Source organism: Podarcis raffonei, chromosome 2 (genome assembly GCF_027172205.1).
Source record: "Podarcis raffonei isolate rPodRaf1 chromosome 2, rPodRaf1.pri, whole genome shotgun sequence".
NCBI classification, from domain to species: domain Eukaryota; kingdom Metazoa; phylum Chordata; class Lepidosauria; order Squamata; family Lacertidae; genus Podarcis; species Podarcis raffonei.
This window is the reverse complement of record NC_070603.1, coordinates 44771153-44784768: the sequence shown is the minus strand read 5'-3', so window position 1 is coordinate 44784768 and position 13616 is coordinate 44771153. Positions and strand designations below refer to the sequence as shown.

The 13616-nt window shown below is 44.0% G+C and overlaps 1 protein-coding gene across 16 annotated transcripts in view; it reads right to left on the bottom strand.

Moving 5' to 3' along the window:
- The window catches only part of CACNA1A (calcium voltage-gated channel subunit alpha1 A), a 275590-nt gene that overhangs the window by 70050 nt on the left and 191924 nt on the right, over positions 1-13616 (bottom strand). For 15 of the 16 annotated variants that reach the window (XR_008328860.1, XM_053376385.1, XM_053376381.1 and 12 more), the window contains 3 exons: positions 5449-5613; positions 4950-5060; positions 2902-2985 (listed from right to left, as the gene is read on the bottom strand). Coding sequence is in view for 15 of the 16 variants with exons in the window: in XM_053376385.1 (XP_053232360.1) it covers positions 2902-2985; positions 4950-5060; positions 5449-5613 (360 nt within the window). In the remaining variant the exon portion in view is untranslated. The remainder of the gene's footprint in view (positions 1-2901; positions 2986-4949; positions 5061-5448; positions 5614-13616) is intronic. The other variant, XM_053376390.1, reaches the window with a different exon arrangement.

Genomic DNA, 13616 nt, shown 5'->3' with positions numbered 1-13616 from the left:
TCTCCCTAAGCTCTTTTACTTTTCTTCAAAGCTACTTAAAGGGACTGTTATTTTGACTAGGGAAACAGCATAAGGAAGCAACACTGGAGGAGAGAAATTCTCTCTATGCTGTTTCCTTGAGTGAAATTACCTCTCAGCTGGTTTTAGCCCAGCTGAGGCAAAAATACAAGTACAATATGGGCTTTTCCCAGTAGCTTAGAGGGAGAGACCTTTGTTTGAATGGGGAAACTTCACGGTGGTAGGAAGGACTCACATGGAATTGATCCTTCAGTATGGCAGCACTGAGAGCCAGTGTAGTGAAGTGATTGGAGCAGCCTTTCTCAACCTTGGGTTCCCAGGTGTTGTTGGGCTACAACTTCCATCATTCCTAGCCAGCATGGTCGGGGATGGTGGGAGTTGTAATTTAAGAACATCTGGGAACCCAAGGTTAAGAAAGGCTGGGTCAGTGTTGGACCAGGACCTGGGAGAACAGGGTTCAAATCTTCACTCGCCCATGAATCTCACTGGGTGACCCTGGGTCAGTTGCTGCCTCTTAACCTAATCTACCTCACAGGATTGTTGAAGGGCATTAAATGAGGAAGGGAAAAATCATGTATGCCAATTTGAGCTCCTTGGAGAAAAAGGTGGGATAGAAATGCAATAAATAAACAACTTTCTTCCCATGAACATTAGGCAGGCACCTTTGTTGTATATTTTTCTCTCCCTGCTAATAGCCTGTAATTTTAACATGCAGTTTTCGCATGTAATTTTATTAAAATGTTTGATTTTATCTATATTTTGATAAAAAAGTCAACTTGTTTGCTTTTATTGGCTTTTTAAAATGATTTTTTTTTGTAAGCTGCTTAGTGATTTCTGCCAAGTGAATAATGCATACATTTTGATAACTACATAAAGGTAAAATAGGAACCCCACCCATCTCAAATTAGAAACCCTCCCCACTCTCAGATGCAGCTTTGAAGAAAAAAGAGAGAAGATATTGGGAGATCTGGTCATGGGGCTTCCAAGTCATGCACAGTTTAGCCCCAAGACATGCCTAGTATGTCCCTCTCCCAGCCACCTGTTACATTCTGAAGGCTGGATAAGGGTGAGAGGAAAAAATGAGGGAATGCTGATTGCAAGCCCCTTCTGCAACTTGAACTCTGTTATAGAGGGATGTGCATGAGAAAAACTAATTCAGAGGATTTCTGCAGGGAGTTGGGCACCCCAGCTGCTGCCATGCCAAGCACAGCCTGCCAGCCCTTACACAATCTTCTTTGGAAGTCATGAGGACAAGCTCTGTTGTATGATGGCATCTATTTGGATTAAGATTCACCCTCGTTGTTGCCTCTATAAAAAACTTCTGTAAAGTGGCTTTAGATTTGACCATGTATATCCCACTTGGGGCCACTCCACACATTACGGCAAAAGGAGGTACACATTAAAGATTTACGGTGTACCTACTTTTAGTCTGATAAAATGCCTTTTACTTTTGACTGCAGATACACTGAGGAAATCCAATATTTTGCAGATGATCATGGTTACCCTCTCCTTCCCCTGACATATATGTCTATGATATACACACATGTGTAGACATGACCTAACATGCTATGGAATAGAAGTGAGTATATCAGTATTTCTAAATGTTTTAAAAGGGAGGTACACGTTTCTGAGTTAAACTGGGAAGTACACTGACTCATACACCCCCCCATATGTTGAATTTTATTATGTGTAAGAGTAAAAACTGCCTGCCTGCCAAGGAACCAGCCCTGTTGTGTTCTCTGAAAGTCACTGTTTTGGCCAAGCTTCCTGACTGGAAGGAGAACAGCTTCCCAGAACAGTGACAAGTGCAGAGATGTAACATGCAGCTTCCACCAAGGACATGTGTTTCTGCTGCATCTCTGCACTGAGGAGTGCTTGAATAATCCAATCACACCAGATGGAGAGATGTGGTAGAATTATAGATTCTTAACAGAAGCTGCTTGGAAAGAAGCAACACTGTTTGACAGTGCTGTTTGACAGTGGAACGGTCATCTTTGGGAGGTTGTGGACTCTCCCTCCCTGTAAGTTTTTAAGCAGAGGCTGGATAGCCATCTATCATGTATGCTCTAGCTGAGATTTCTGTATTGCAGGGGGTTGGCCTAGATAACCCTTGGGATCCCTTCCAAATCTATGATTCTATGAACACCTGAGTAGTGAAGGATGGAGGGCTGAAGTGGGTAGCCTCCTCTGTTGTTGGCAGGAACTTTGGGCTCACAGTAAGAAACTGAATCATTTCATTTCTGGAAGCATATCAGTGATTCTCTTTTGGCACACTAGAATGCTCTGGCCCACTGGTTTGGAAACGATTGTAGTAGTTACTAATTCTTTTAATTTGTGCATCCACACTGTAAAGTGCAAAGTGGCCCTTCGTACTCTATTGTCTCAGGTGATGGCAAATGCCATAACGAAAGGATCCAGCATTTATAACTTATTACAAAGATTATGGGTTAATGCTGGTGTAAAGAATACAATGGAGTGACTTTGGCATCTTTAAATCTGTAACTATCTAATTTGAGAAATTCCCAATAAATACCAGTGTCAAGGCCTTAGAAGAAGCCTACACCTTTTGCTGAGCAACAGCAAGGATTGTCACAAATATACATATTTTACTGAAGAGTTATTGAAAATGTGGGAGCGGCTGTTATGCACTTTTGAGAATCTGTTCTTGAAGAAGAAAGGGAACACTGCACTATGTTCATTGGCAGCCAATAAATAATGTTTACTTGGGCCTTTTATTGCCATTCTCTGGATTCTCCAGCCCCTATCCTAGTTAAGGATGCAGTTCAATGGGATGAAAACCTCATGTTTCAGTTCTTGCTTCCCACTCCCTGCAGAATGCCTCCCACCCCCAGAATGCCATCCCCACCATCATTTTGAACTTACCCCAAACTCTGTCACTAAGATGTCTGTGATGCTACCCAGAACTGTGACAAAATCAAAGATATTCCAGGCATCACGGAAATAATTCTATAAAGAAAGAACAAAACAAAGGACGAAAAGGAACAGCCACACAGCAGCAAACAGGTGACAACATTCAATCACGACGGAAGCAACAGCAACGAGAACAGAGAAATATCCACCTTTTCTATTCCCCCACCCTCCTGCCCCAGTCAGGTCCTGATTACCTTTTGGGTGCATTCCAGCTCTTGTGATGGGGATTGCAAAACTAAATTAGCTAGGGGGCTTTTCTTTATGCATTTTGCCTCCTGAAATGGGGATAAAGTGGCAGGTCTTGTCACCTTATGTCAGTGAAAACAGCTGAGCTCAAATTTTCAGAGGCCCATGGGATTTGTTTCCACTGGCCAGAAACAGACCTCAGTGAGTGAGAGTAGGATGAGAGGGAAGGGTTCTTTTCTTTCAATATGCTCCCTGTGAACGCTTAAGGCAATGCAACTGCCCAGTGAGACCAAGGGCTGTGACACTCTCAAGCAAGGAGCAAGCAGTTGTACATCTTTCCCCTTCCTCAATTATTTGCATGGACAATCACAAGAACATCTATAAAAGTAAATACAACACACACAAGCCTAATAATAAGACTACACCTGGGGACTAATCCATTTTTCAGCTCGGCTTCTCTAAGGAGAGAATGCCAGTTGTCTCCAAAGCTTAACTAAGTAATGGCAGAGCTATTACTAAGCAAATTAATTCAGCTCATCAATCACAGTGAATATCAAATACTGTAGTGTGGTTCAGGGTCAGGAATGAGTAAGTTCTTGAAAGAGTCCTTGCCAGCAATTTGGTTTAAATTGTTTTAATATTGTATTTTTATATTGTTGTAACTTGCCCTGGGACCTTGTGGTGAAGGGTGGGTAAAATTGAATTAAATTAAAATTAAGATTATTATTTTTGGAGGGTCACTTTAAGATGAGTAGAGAAGTTGGGAGTGGCAGCTATCCATGGACCCTAAGCCCAACACCTCAAAATGTTCTGCTACCCATTGCTATCTGCTACCATTCTATTGCTATAGACACTGGTCATTTAAACTCTTGTGTTTCCTCTGAGTTTAGCAACCAGGGATGCAGGCAGAGAGATTGCATGGCTTAGCAGATTGTATTTGGCTCAAGTGTTGTCAGGTGCTGGCTTCTATGTTAGAAGAAAGCCTTCAGTGATCAGATTTCCTAAAGCTGCTATTGTCACAATATTGCTTGTAACAATAAAACTTATTACTCACATGAACCTATGGTGTTTCTGTTTCCCTTTTAAGAGCGCTTAGAGACCAACTTAGTTTCTGCTCTCAAGTTTGGCTGCTGAACATTAAAGTTTTCAAATGAGAGGCGAGATGTTTAGTTGGACCCCTTGGAATGGAACATTCATGTTGCAGAAGAAGCTAACAACTAACTGACCTTTGTATAGATTTATTGCTTTCTCACTCTCCTAGGAGGCCCCCACTTTCTTTCTCTGACTACAACATTCAAGCCTGGACACTGCCCAAAAATACTCTTCTCTAAATCATGGACGTAGCAAAAGTCAGAGTTTAACTAGAGTTGAATGTGAAGAATAAGTAGCTTCCTGTACAGGAAGCCAAGAGTCCTAGCATGAGCAGCCCTGTTGCAAGAGAAGCTAAGGTCTAAATTTGGTGATTTTTTTCAGACTCCTTTGTAAGTGAGTCCGTTTATATCCATGGCCTCCAGCAGAAGTACAGTTTGTTTCTGGAGGAGTGAGATGTTGTTACTTCCCATGCTTCCATAAGCAGTGTGATCTCTGAGGGCCCTGTGAGCTCTGTTAAGTCATGTAGAGGGACAGATGGGCAGGGTATAAATAATAAATTATTATTATTATCAAATAAATTAAAATTTTCTTTAAAAACAGCAACTAACCAAGGTGCAATATATGCCTTCCTGTTTCATGAGGAAGGGGGTCATGTTCCTCCCACTCTGTAGTGGAGGCCTTCATGATTATTTCTCATGAAGTTTAGCAAGAGTGACACTTACCAACAATCCAAAGGCGATGATTTTCAGAATGCACTCCAATGAGAACAGGGAAGTGAAGACAATGTTGAACATCCTTAGTAGATGATCATATACAGGTGTGGCATTGTAGAACTATTGAGGGGGTGGGATAGAGAGAGAAATAGAAAGAGAGAAAGCACAGTCGTGAAGATGGATGTAGGGTTAGGATAGGGAAACTGGGGGAGCTGAAACAATGCTGCACTAGGCCAGGGTAAAAGGGAGACCCTCCCCAGTTAATACTATAAAAATCCAGATTAGTTGCTACTTCAGTGTCACAGCTATTCAACAGGGGTAATAACAGACCAATGAGGTCAGCTCAATAGGAGCACAAATGACTCTGAATAACAATGGGTTTGGACAATGTCCACTACGATGGTACTCAGAAATATGTAGCTCAGCTAGCTATACAGTATTCATCATACCCCCATGTTAGTCAGGGCAAACCCCACATGAAGCACACCCCATGACTCCGCCTACTTACTTTCATCATTAAGACAATGGTGTTTAGGGCAATCATGGCCATAACGGTGTACTCAAAGGGTGGTGAAACCACAAACTGCCACATACGGTACTGAAAGCTCTGCTTGTTCTGAGGCATGTGCCGGGTGAGTGGCTTGGCGCTGATGGCAAAGTCAATGCAGGCTCGCTGAGAAGAGAGAATAGAAGAGTAGCAGTGAAGAAGGTGAAGAATCTTTTTCAAGAGAAGATGCCAAGGAGAAAAAACAAGCTTGGATTCATAGGAAATGTACGTAGATCAGAGACAGAGGACATGCTTTGCATGCAAAAGGTCCCAGGCCCAATCCTTGGTTTCTCCAGGCAGGGCTTGGAAATATTCTTGCCTGAAACCCTGGAATGCAGCTGCAAATCAGCATGAACAGTACTGAGCTACAAGGATCAATTGTCTGACTTGGCATAAGGCAGATTCCTATGGTGCTATATTCTTTCCTTCTGCGGGAAAGGGGGTGGTAGGGCTTCGGGAATCCAAAGGGTGTACAAATATATTTTGTTTTAATTAAGTTGGTTTTGCCACTAACATAAAAATGGGGATTTTGGGGAAGGGATTTGGGGCCGACCTTAGAAAAAGATTGTTAAGAATAAGTGTTGATGTATAAAGATTGAGGTTTCTAAGTTAAAATGGGTTAATTAAATTGATGGGGTGAATTTAGGAAAAGTATTTGAAGAATAAGTTTTGAAATATAAAGATTGAGGTTTATAAGTTAAAATTGGTTAATTAAAATGAATCAGAGGAAACAAGGTAAAGTGTGGGGACAAAAATTTGCTGAGCTAAAAATTGGAATTGGGAGGAGTTCCGGTGAGGCAGCATGGCGGCTGCAACAGCAGAAAAGAGCTCCTGAAGCCAGCCAGAGTAAAAGGCTGCCTGTCCGATTCCCGGGCTCCCAAGACTGCTGCCGCCAACACTGCCAGCAGAGAGGAATCGGGGGTGCCGGGAGTCTATCAAAGAAGCCAAAACACCCCCCCAGGACTGAGATTGAGCCGGAAAGGCACCCGACCCCCCCCCAACAGCCCAGAGGAGCTCCAAAACCAGGAGAACAGTGGAGCTAAAGCAAAGAGGGAGAAAGAAAGGGGGAGAGAGGAAGAAAAAGACAGAAAAAGGAGCCCCAAAATTTACCGCTGCTGCCCCCATCTCTGCCGTCGGGAAAAAAGAGGAGAGGTAGGTGAGCACCAGGAAGGAAAAAGAGGCTCCAAAAAAACACGTGGCTGAGCCCGACCGGAGCTCCAGCGGCAAGGAAAACAGCGAAAAGCCGCATGACAAAGGAGAGCACAGAAAACCAGAAAACAAGAAAACAAGAAACTACCCCTTTTTTCCCCCTTTCTTTTTCTTTTTTTTTTTAACCCCCTTTTTGTTAACCCCTTCCTCCTCCCCCCTCTCCCTTTTTTTTTAAAAAAAAATTTAAAAAATCTTTTTTATCCCCCCCCCCATATACCTACTTTTATCATACTTCTTTTTAAAAGAGGGGCCCCTGCTGCTGCAGCCACCCTTTACTTGAACTTTAATTGTTGTTTCTACCTTTTCTACACTATTTAAAGACACCCTTTTCCACACACACACCCCAACTTAAATCTCATTTTATTTTCACCTCAAACTCCCCTCTTAAGAATTAAAGTGGCAGTACCCAGAAAAGAGCCCTGAAACAACACAGGTCATTTCCTGGGACTGCCACTTCGCCCCAGACTTTCCACTCTCTTTTACCTATCCTCTTCGTACCTTACTCATTTTTTAAAATAAAATAACTTTATATATATATATATATATATACACACACAACAACAACACACACACACACACAATTCCCCCCCTCTTTTTAGAGCCCTTTTTATTCTAATTGTCAGCTTCTTCTTGAGGGGGGAATCCTTCGCCCCCCCCCCTGCTACGACCACTATTCTCTTTTAAAACAAAAATTTTCTCCATATCACTGCTATTGCTATTGATACTCTCCCCCTCAACTCTCCACTTCCATTTTTCTCTTCCTTTTTTCTCTCCCCTCTCTCTCTCTTCACCCCTCCTTATTTTTTCCTTCTATCCCACCTTTCACTTTCCATCCCCAATTTTGCTTTCTATCCCCTTTACTTCAAAAAATCAACCCCCCCTTTTTTTAGCCTGTTCGCCAGATTGTTTTTGAGGGGGGAGCCCTCTCCCCCCACCCCTCTTTTAAAATAAGACTTTCCCCCATACCATTGCCACAGTTCACCCTCCCTCTCCCCTCTCCTTTGTTCTCCTTCCTTTTCCCACCCTTCCCCCTCCTCCTCTCCTTTTCTCTCCCTCCTCCCTTTCTCCCTCCCCCTCCCCTTCCCCTAAAGGAAACACATACACACATTCAGATCACTGTATCATACTTTGCCCCCCTCATACCATAGCTAAAACTATTGCTGCAATCTATTACCGCTGATATTATTGTACTATCTCTCCTCCCCCCCCCCGGCTCCCCCCTTCTTCTTTCTTCTTCTTCCTTTTACTCCCTCCACCCTTTACATATAGCCCATTTGTCTGTCTCTGCTTCTGAGTGCACTCCCAACCCCAACTTCCACCTTAACTGGACCCCAGTACAGCACCCCTTTGGGGTATATACAACCCCCTCCGAAACAAATATTTCCCCTGGCCCCACCCCCTAATCTTTTGCATCTCTACCTGCTGACCCCCTCCCTTTATATGAACTGTCTGTCCGTTAGTCTACTCATCTTCTTACCTGCCCCCCCCCCGCTTTGGCGGCACCGCTGAGGCAACTACAGAAGCCCTACAGAAGTTCTTGAAACACAGGCTAGAAGTGACACAAATGGCCACCTAATCCAAACGCTCTGCACAAGCCACCAGCCAAAGCCTGATCAGCTTAGCAACCCAACAATACTCAGGAACCACCACTGCCACAACTCCTAACCACCGCTCTACTCCAAGAGGATGCCAAGCCAACCTCAAACCAAAACCATTAGGGAGACTGAGATGCCACCAACCAGGGAGATGGCAAACAACGCTAAGACCGTAACTCCCCTTCAAGATGATGACCGCCCAGTAACGAAACGAGACCTGAGGGAAATGGAAGCAAGATTAGAAGCACGATTAGAAGAAACACTGAAGGCCACAATGGCTCCCATGCAGGTACTAATCAACAATCTAACCTCCAAAGTGGAAGCTCTAGAGAACAAGAACCAAATGCAAGAAAGAATAATAGAGCAATACCGGGAGGAGAATGCACGTGTGAACAAGAAACTGGACGAACTGGTAAACCAAATGGAAGCAGAACACAGAGAGATGAAAATTAAGCAAGCCGACCTTGAAGACCGCAATAGACGTTGTAACATCCGCTTCCGCAACTTTCCTGAAAAAACAGAGGAGAAAAGCCCAGCAGACCTAATTATACACTGGCTGAAAAACATAATCCCAAGCCTGAAACTTGAGGCAGATGACTTGGAGAGGGCTCACAGAGCCCTAAAACCTATGCCAAAACCCAGCGCCCCCCCAAGAGACATCATTGTATGCTTCACACGCTACAAAAAGAAGGAAGAGGTATGGAACAGCATCAGAAACTTAACCAACCTTCGATATGGAGAAACCCCCATCCTGGCCTTACAGGACTTATCCCAGGATACCCTAAACCGGAGGAAAAGCCTGCGCCCATTCACCCAGCGTCTCCAACAAGCAGGGATCAAATACCGATGGGGCTTCCCCTTCCGCCTCATTGTAACAACTAATACAACACAACACACGGCCACCAACATATCTGAGGCCCTGCAACTACTAAAGAACCTTGAACTCAACCTCCCACCGGAATGGCAACCGACAAACCCACCAAGTGACAGCCCCAACCACGAGGAAACAACAACAAACAACTGGACGACGGTACAGAAGAAAAAGAAACAACAGAAGCGGCACAACAACGCAAACCAATACAGACAAGCATCACGCTCAGAACCGTCCCGCCGGCCATACGACACAAGAAACCAGACCAAGATTAACCAAACCAATTCATCGCAGATGGACAACCCTACAACAACAACCCCAGCTGAATGAAGCAACCAGGAAAAAACCACAAACTGAAGGACTGGTGATTCCCCCCCCCCTTTCCCCCTCTTTTCCTCCAAAACATAGATTTAGTTAACACCATCAACATCCCCCCCAGCCCCGCACCCCCACAGAAATCCTCACCCCAACACCAGTCCAGACGACCTCAACCACACTCCCCATCACCCACACCTTCAACATCCCCATACTCCATACTAAGGAAAAACAACTCCAACCTCAATAACACAACCCACGATCAGGCTAAAATCTGATACCCAACCAGCACTATGGTGGCACCAGAGCGTACCAGCACCCACATCCCCACCCCAACACACCAACAATGTTGCTCAAAACATTGGCAACATTGCTTATGAACCTTATACTTGACAATGACGTTACAAAGTCAATTCACACTGTCTCGCTGATCACCCCCTATCGCAGACAACAGGGGGGATGGCCTGTCCTTGAACACGGCCCTCCACACCAGCTGAGACCTAGGACCAACCGGCTAAATGCCAGATGGCCCAAAATACCCCAAACAAACACCTATATGACTACATATAGGAAACTCTCCACAACTTACCCCCTACTCTTTAACCCAAATCTTACTCTAACCCCACTAGCCCCCCACCCACCACACCCTAGGTCAGCGCAACCCCACTGGTTCTTTAAACAACACGAAGAGAGAGACACAAGACAACCCGAACGGGTTGGCAGGGAATCACCCCACATAATAGATAAGCAAGATGGCTAACCTTAAAGCAATTACATTAAATGTGAGGGGGCTGGGAAACCCCATCAAAAGAAAGCGCATCACCTCATACATAAACACCATGAAACCACACATCACCTTCCTACAAGAAATACACAACCCACCCAAAGGCAGCAAACTCCTGAGCGACCCCCGCTTCAGTCAACAGTGGGTCGCACGAGGCTCAGGGAAAGCACGTGGTGTAGCCATAATACTTAGTAGAGACCTGAACTTCACTGCCACAACAGTCCTCAAGGACAAAAAAGGCAGATTCATTTTCGCTAAAGGGACACTAGACGGCAAAATCAAACTGACAATCGGCTCCATATATGCCCCAAACGCGAAACAATTAGAATTCTTCCAGAAGACACTAAACAAATTCCTCTCCTTCTCTGAAGGGGAAGCAATCCTAGGAGGGGACCTCAATCTAAATATGAAAGGCATATCCCTGAAAGATATCCACCCTACAACCCCATGGGCAACCTTCCTCCGAAGGAAACCTCCAACAACTAGGAACTCTTACAAATTACTAAAATTGCTAAAAAACAGGGGTCTCTATGACATCTGGGGTGAGCAAAACCCGGGAGACATCAGCCATACATTCCAATCGGGACGCCATGATACAGTGTCCAGACTGGACAGCATTCTACTCACACAGGGTCTGATCCCCTCAGTGGAATCAACAAACATAGGTAACATTAAAATCACAGATCACGCCCCAGTAGAAGTCATCGTTAAAATAGGGGAAGGAACACAAACCACCCCATCATGGTCCTTCAGCCCCATCCTAACTACAAACAAACAAATTAGAGAGAATCTCACAAAAACCCTCCAAAACTACTTCGAGGAAAACGATGTAGACAATATAACAACCCCCCTCCTATGGGACGCAATGAAAGCGGTCACCAGAGGAGCTTGCATAAAAGAGAAAACATTCCTTAAAAAACAAACCACCTCAAAAATTAGCAAAATAGAACAAGACATCACAGTCCTCTCATCACGCTACAAACAAACAGGATCTAAAAAACTCCTCAAACTTATAGAACAAAAAAGGAGAGAACTAGACTCCTTAGAAATCAACAAAACAATGATCAACATTCTATACTCTAAACAACGTTTCTATGAATATGGAGGGAAAACCTCCAGATTACTAGCAAATAGATGTAGGAAAAAAGCACTCAAAACAAGAATACACTGCATCACCAAAAAAGACGGCAACATAACATTCTCCCCCAAAGAAATAATCTCAGAATTTGCAGAATTCTACTCCAACCTATACACCTCCCATAACCCACCAGAGAGGGAAATAAAAAAATTTCTAGCAGGACTGACCATGCCTACCCTAACTGATGAGGAACAGGAATTCATGGACAGCCCTATCACCCCAGAGGAAATAGATGCAGTCCTCAAAAATCTGAAACCACACAAAGCCCCAGGCCCAGACGGCTTCACAGCAGAATTCTATAGGAAATTCAAAGAACCCTTGATGCCTTACATGACCCGCCTATTCAACGACATCATAAAAGGGGGTCCCATCCCCAAAACCTGGACCCACTCCAAAATAGTCTCCATCCCAAAACCACTAAAAGATAGCCTCAAAGTAGAATCATACCGCCCAATCTCATTAATAAACCAAGACTACAAGATATTCACATCAATCTTGGCCAACCGCCTAAAAATCTTCCTACACAAGTTAATAGCCCCAGACCAAACTGGCTTTGTCCCTGGCCGCAATATAACAGACCCCATCAGGAAACTACTGAACCTGATCGAACACAGCAAGGCAACCAAACTCCCATTGACAATTATGTCCTTAGACATCCTCAAAGCCTTCGATTGCTTAGAGTGGAAATACATATTAGCAGTTCTAACTAACATGAAATTTGGCCCCAACTTCCTACAAATCCTCAAACAAATATACTCCCAAGCCTCAGCAAGATGCAGAACTAATAATATGGATTCTAATACTATAGCTATCCAAAGAGGCACGAAACAAGGATGCCCACTGTCTCCCTTCTTATTTATCCTGGCTCTGGAACCCTTAGCAATCCGCATCCGAGCAGCCACAGACATCAAGGGAGTGCAAATAAAAGGCAGAACCTATAAATTAGGGCTCTTTGCAGATGACCTAATGGTCACAACACCAGACCCCATAAGCACAGCAACCTCCCTAATCAGAGAACTCAACACATTTGCAATGGTGTCGGGCCTACAGGTAAATTTCACAAAGTCAGAAGCTATGTGCTTCAACACCCCTCCTCACACCCAAAAAGAACTCACGAAGGTCACCAAAATAAAACTTTGCCACACCAAGTTCAGATACCTAGGGGTACAAATAACCAGAAACCTCAATAAACTGCACCTCCACAACTACAAGCCCCTGTGGCGACAAATTAACAAAGACCTAAAGAGATGGAATAACATGAATTTCACTCTCTCAGACAAAATAGCCATGATCAAAATGATCACACTCCCAAAACTAACCTACCTATTCCAAACCCTCCCAATCTGGATCCCCCCAACCCAACTCCGCAGTTGGCAAAGGAAACTACACTCTTTTATCTTCTCACATAAAAAACCAAGAATAAGCCCCAAATGCCTGCACCTCCCCACCTCAGAAGGAGGATGGGGAATCCCCAACATAGAAGCGTATTACATTGCCAACCAAATACGACATATAATCCCATATATACTAGAAGATGAGACAAAACAATGGGTACACCTAGAGAGGGACACAATTGAAAATACCTGCACCACAGCATACCCACTCCTCCCAAACAAACTAAAGAAAATTCCCACAACACTCAACAGGTACACACAGACCATGCTCAAAGCATGGAAAACACAAATAGGCAAACTATCCCCAACCCCATCCCCACTAATCCCCCTGGCGTACCACCCATTATTCCACCATGCAGCACAAAACCTCCAGATAAAAACCTGGCGAACCAAAGGCTTATATCGCCTAATAGACTTTTATAAAAATAACAAACCTTTGTCAACACAAGAAATACAAGACAAACTAGAAGACACCCAAATGCCCTGGTTAACACAACACCAACTACATGCCCTCTTAAACAACCCAACAGTAAAATTAGCAGCAACTAGGCCCCTGACAACCTTCGAAAACCTCCTCCTAACAACAAAGGGAAACAGTAAAGGGACGGTATCCGCAATATACAAAATAATACTCCAAAACCCCACAAACCCCCTAGACGCAATCAAAAAACAATGGGAGAATGACATAGGCTATGAGATTAACCCCACGCAATGGACCAGAATGTGGTCTAAACCTCCCTTTAAATCCATATCAACGAAAAGAAAAGAACTCACACTGAAACTCACCTACAGGTGGTACCTAACACCAAGGAAACTAGCGCTA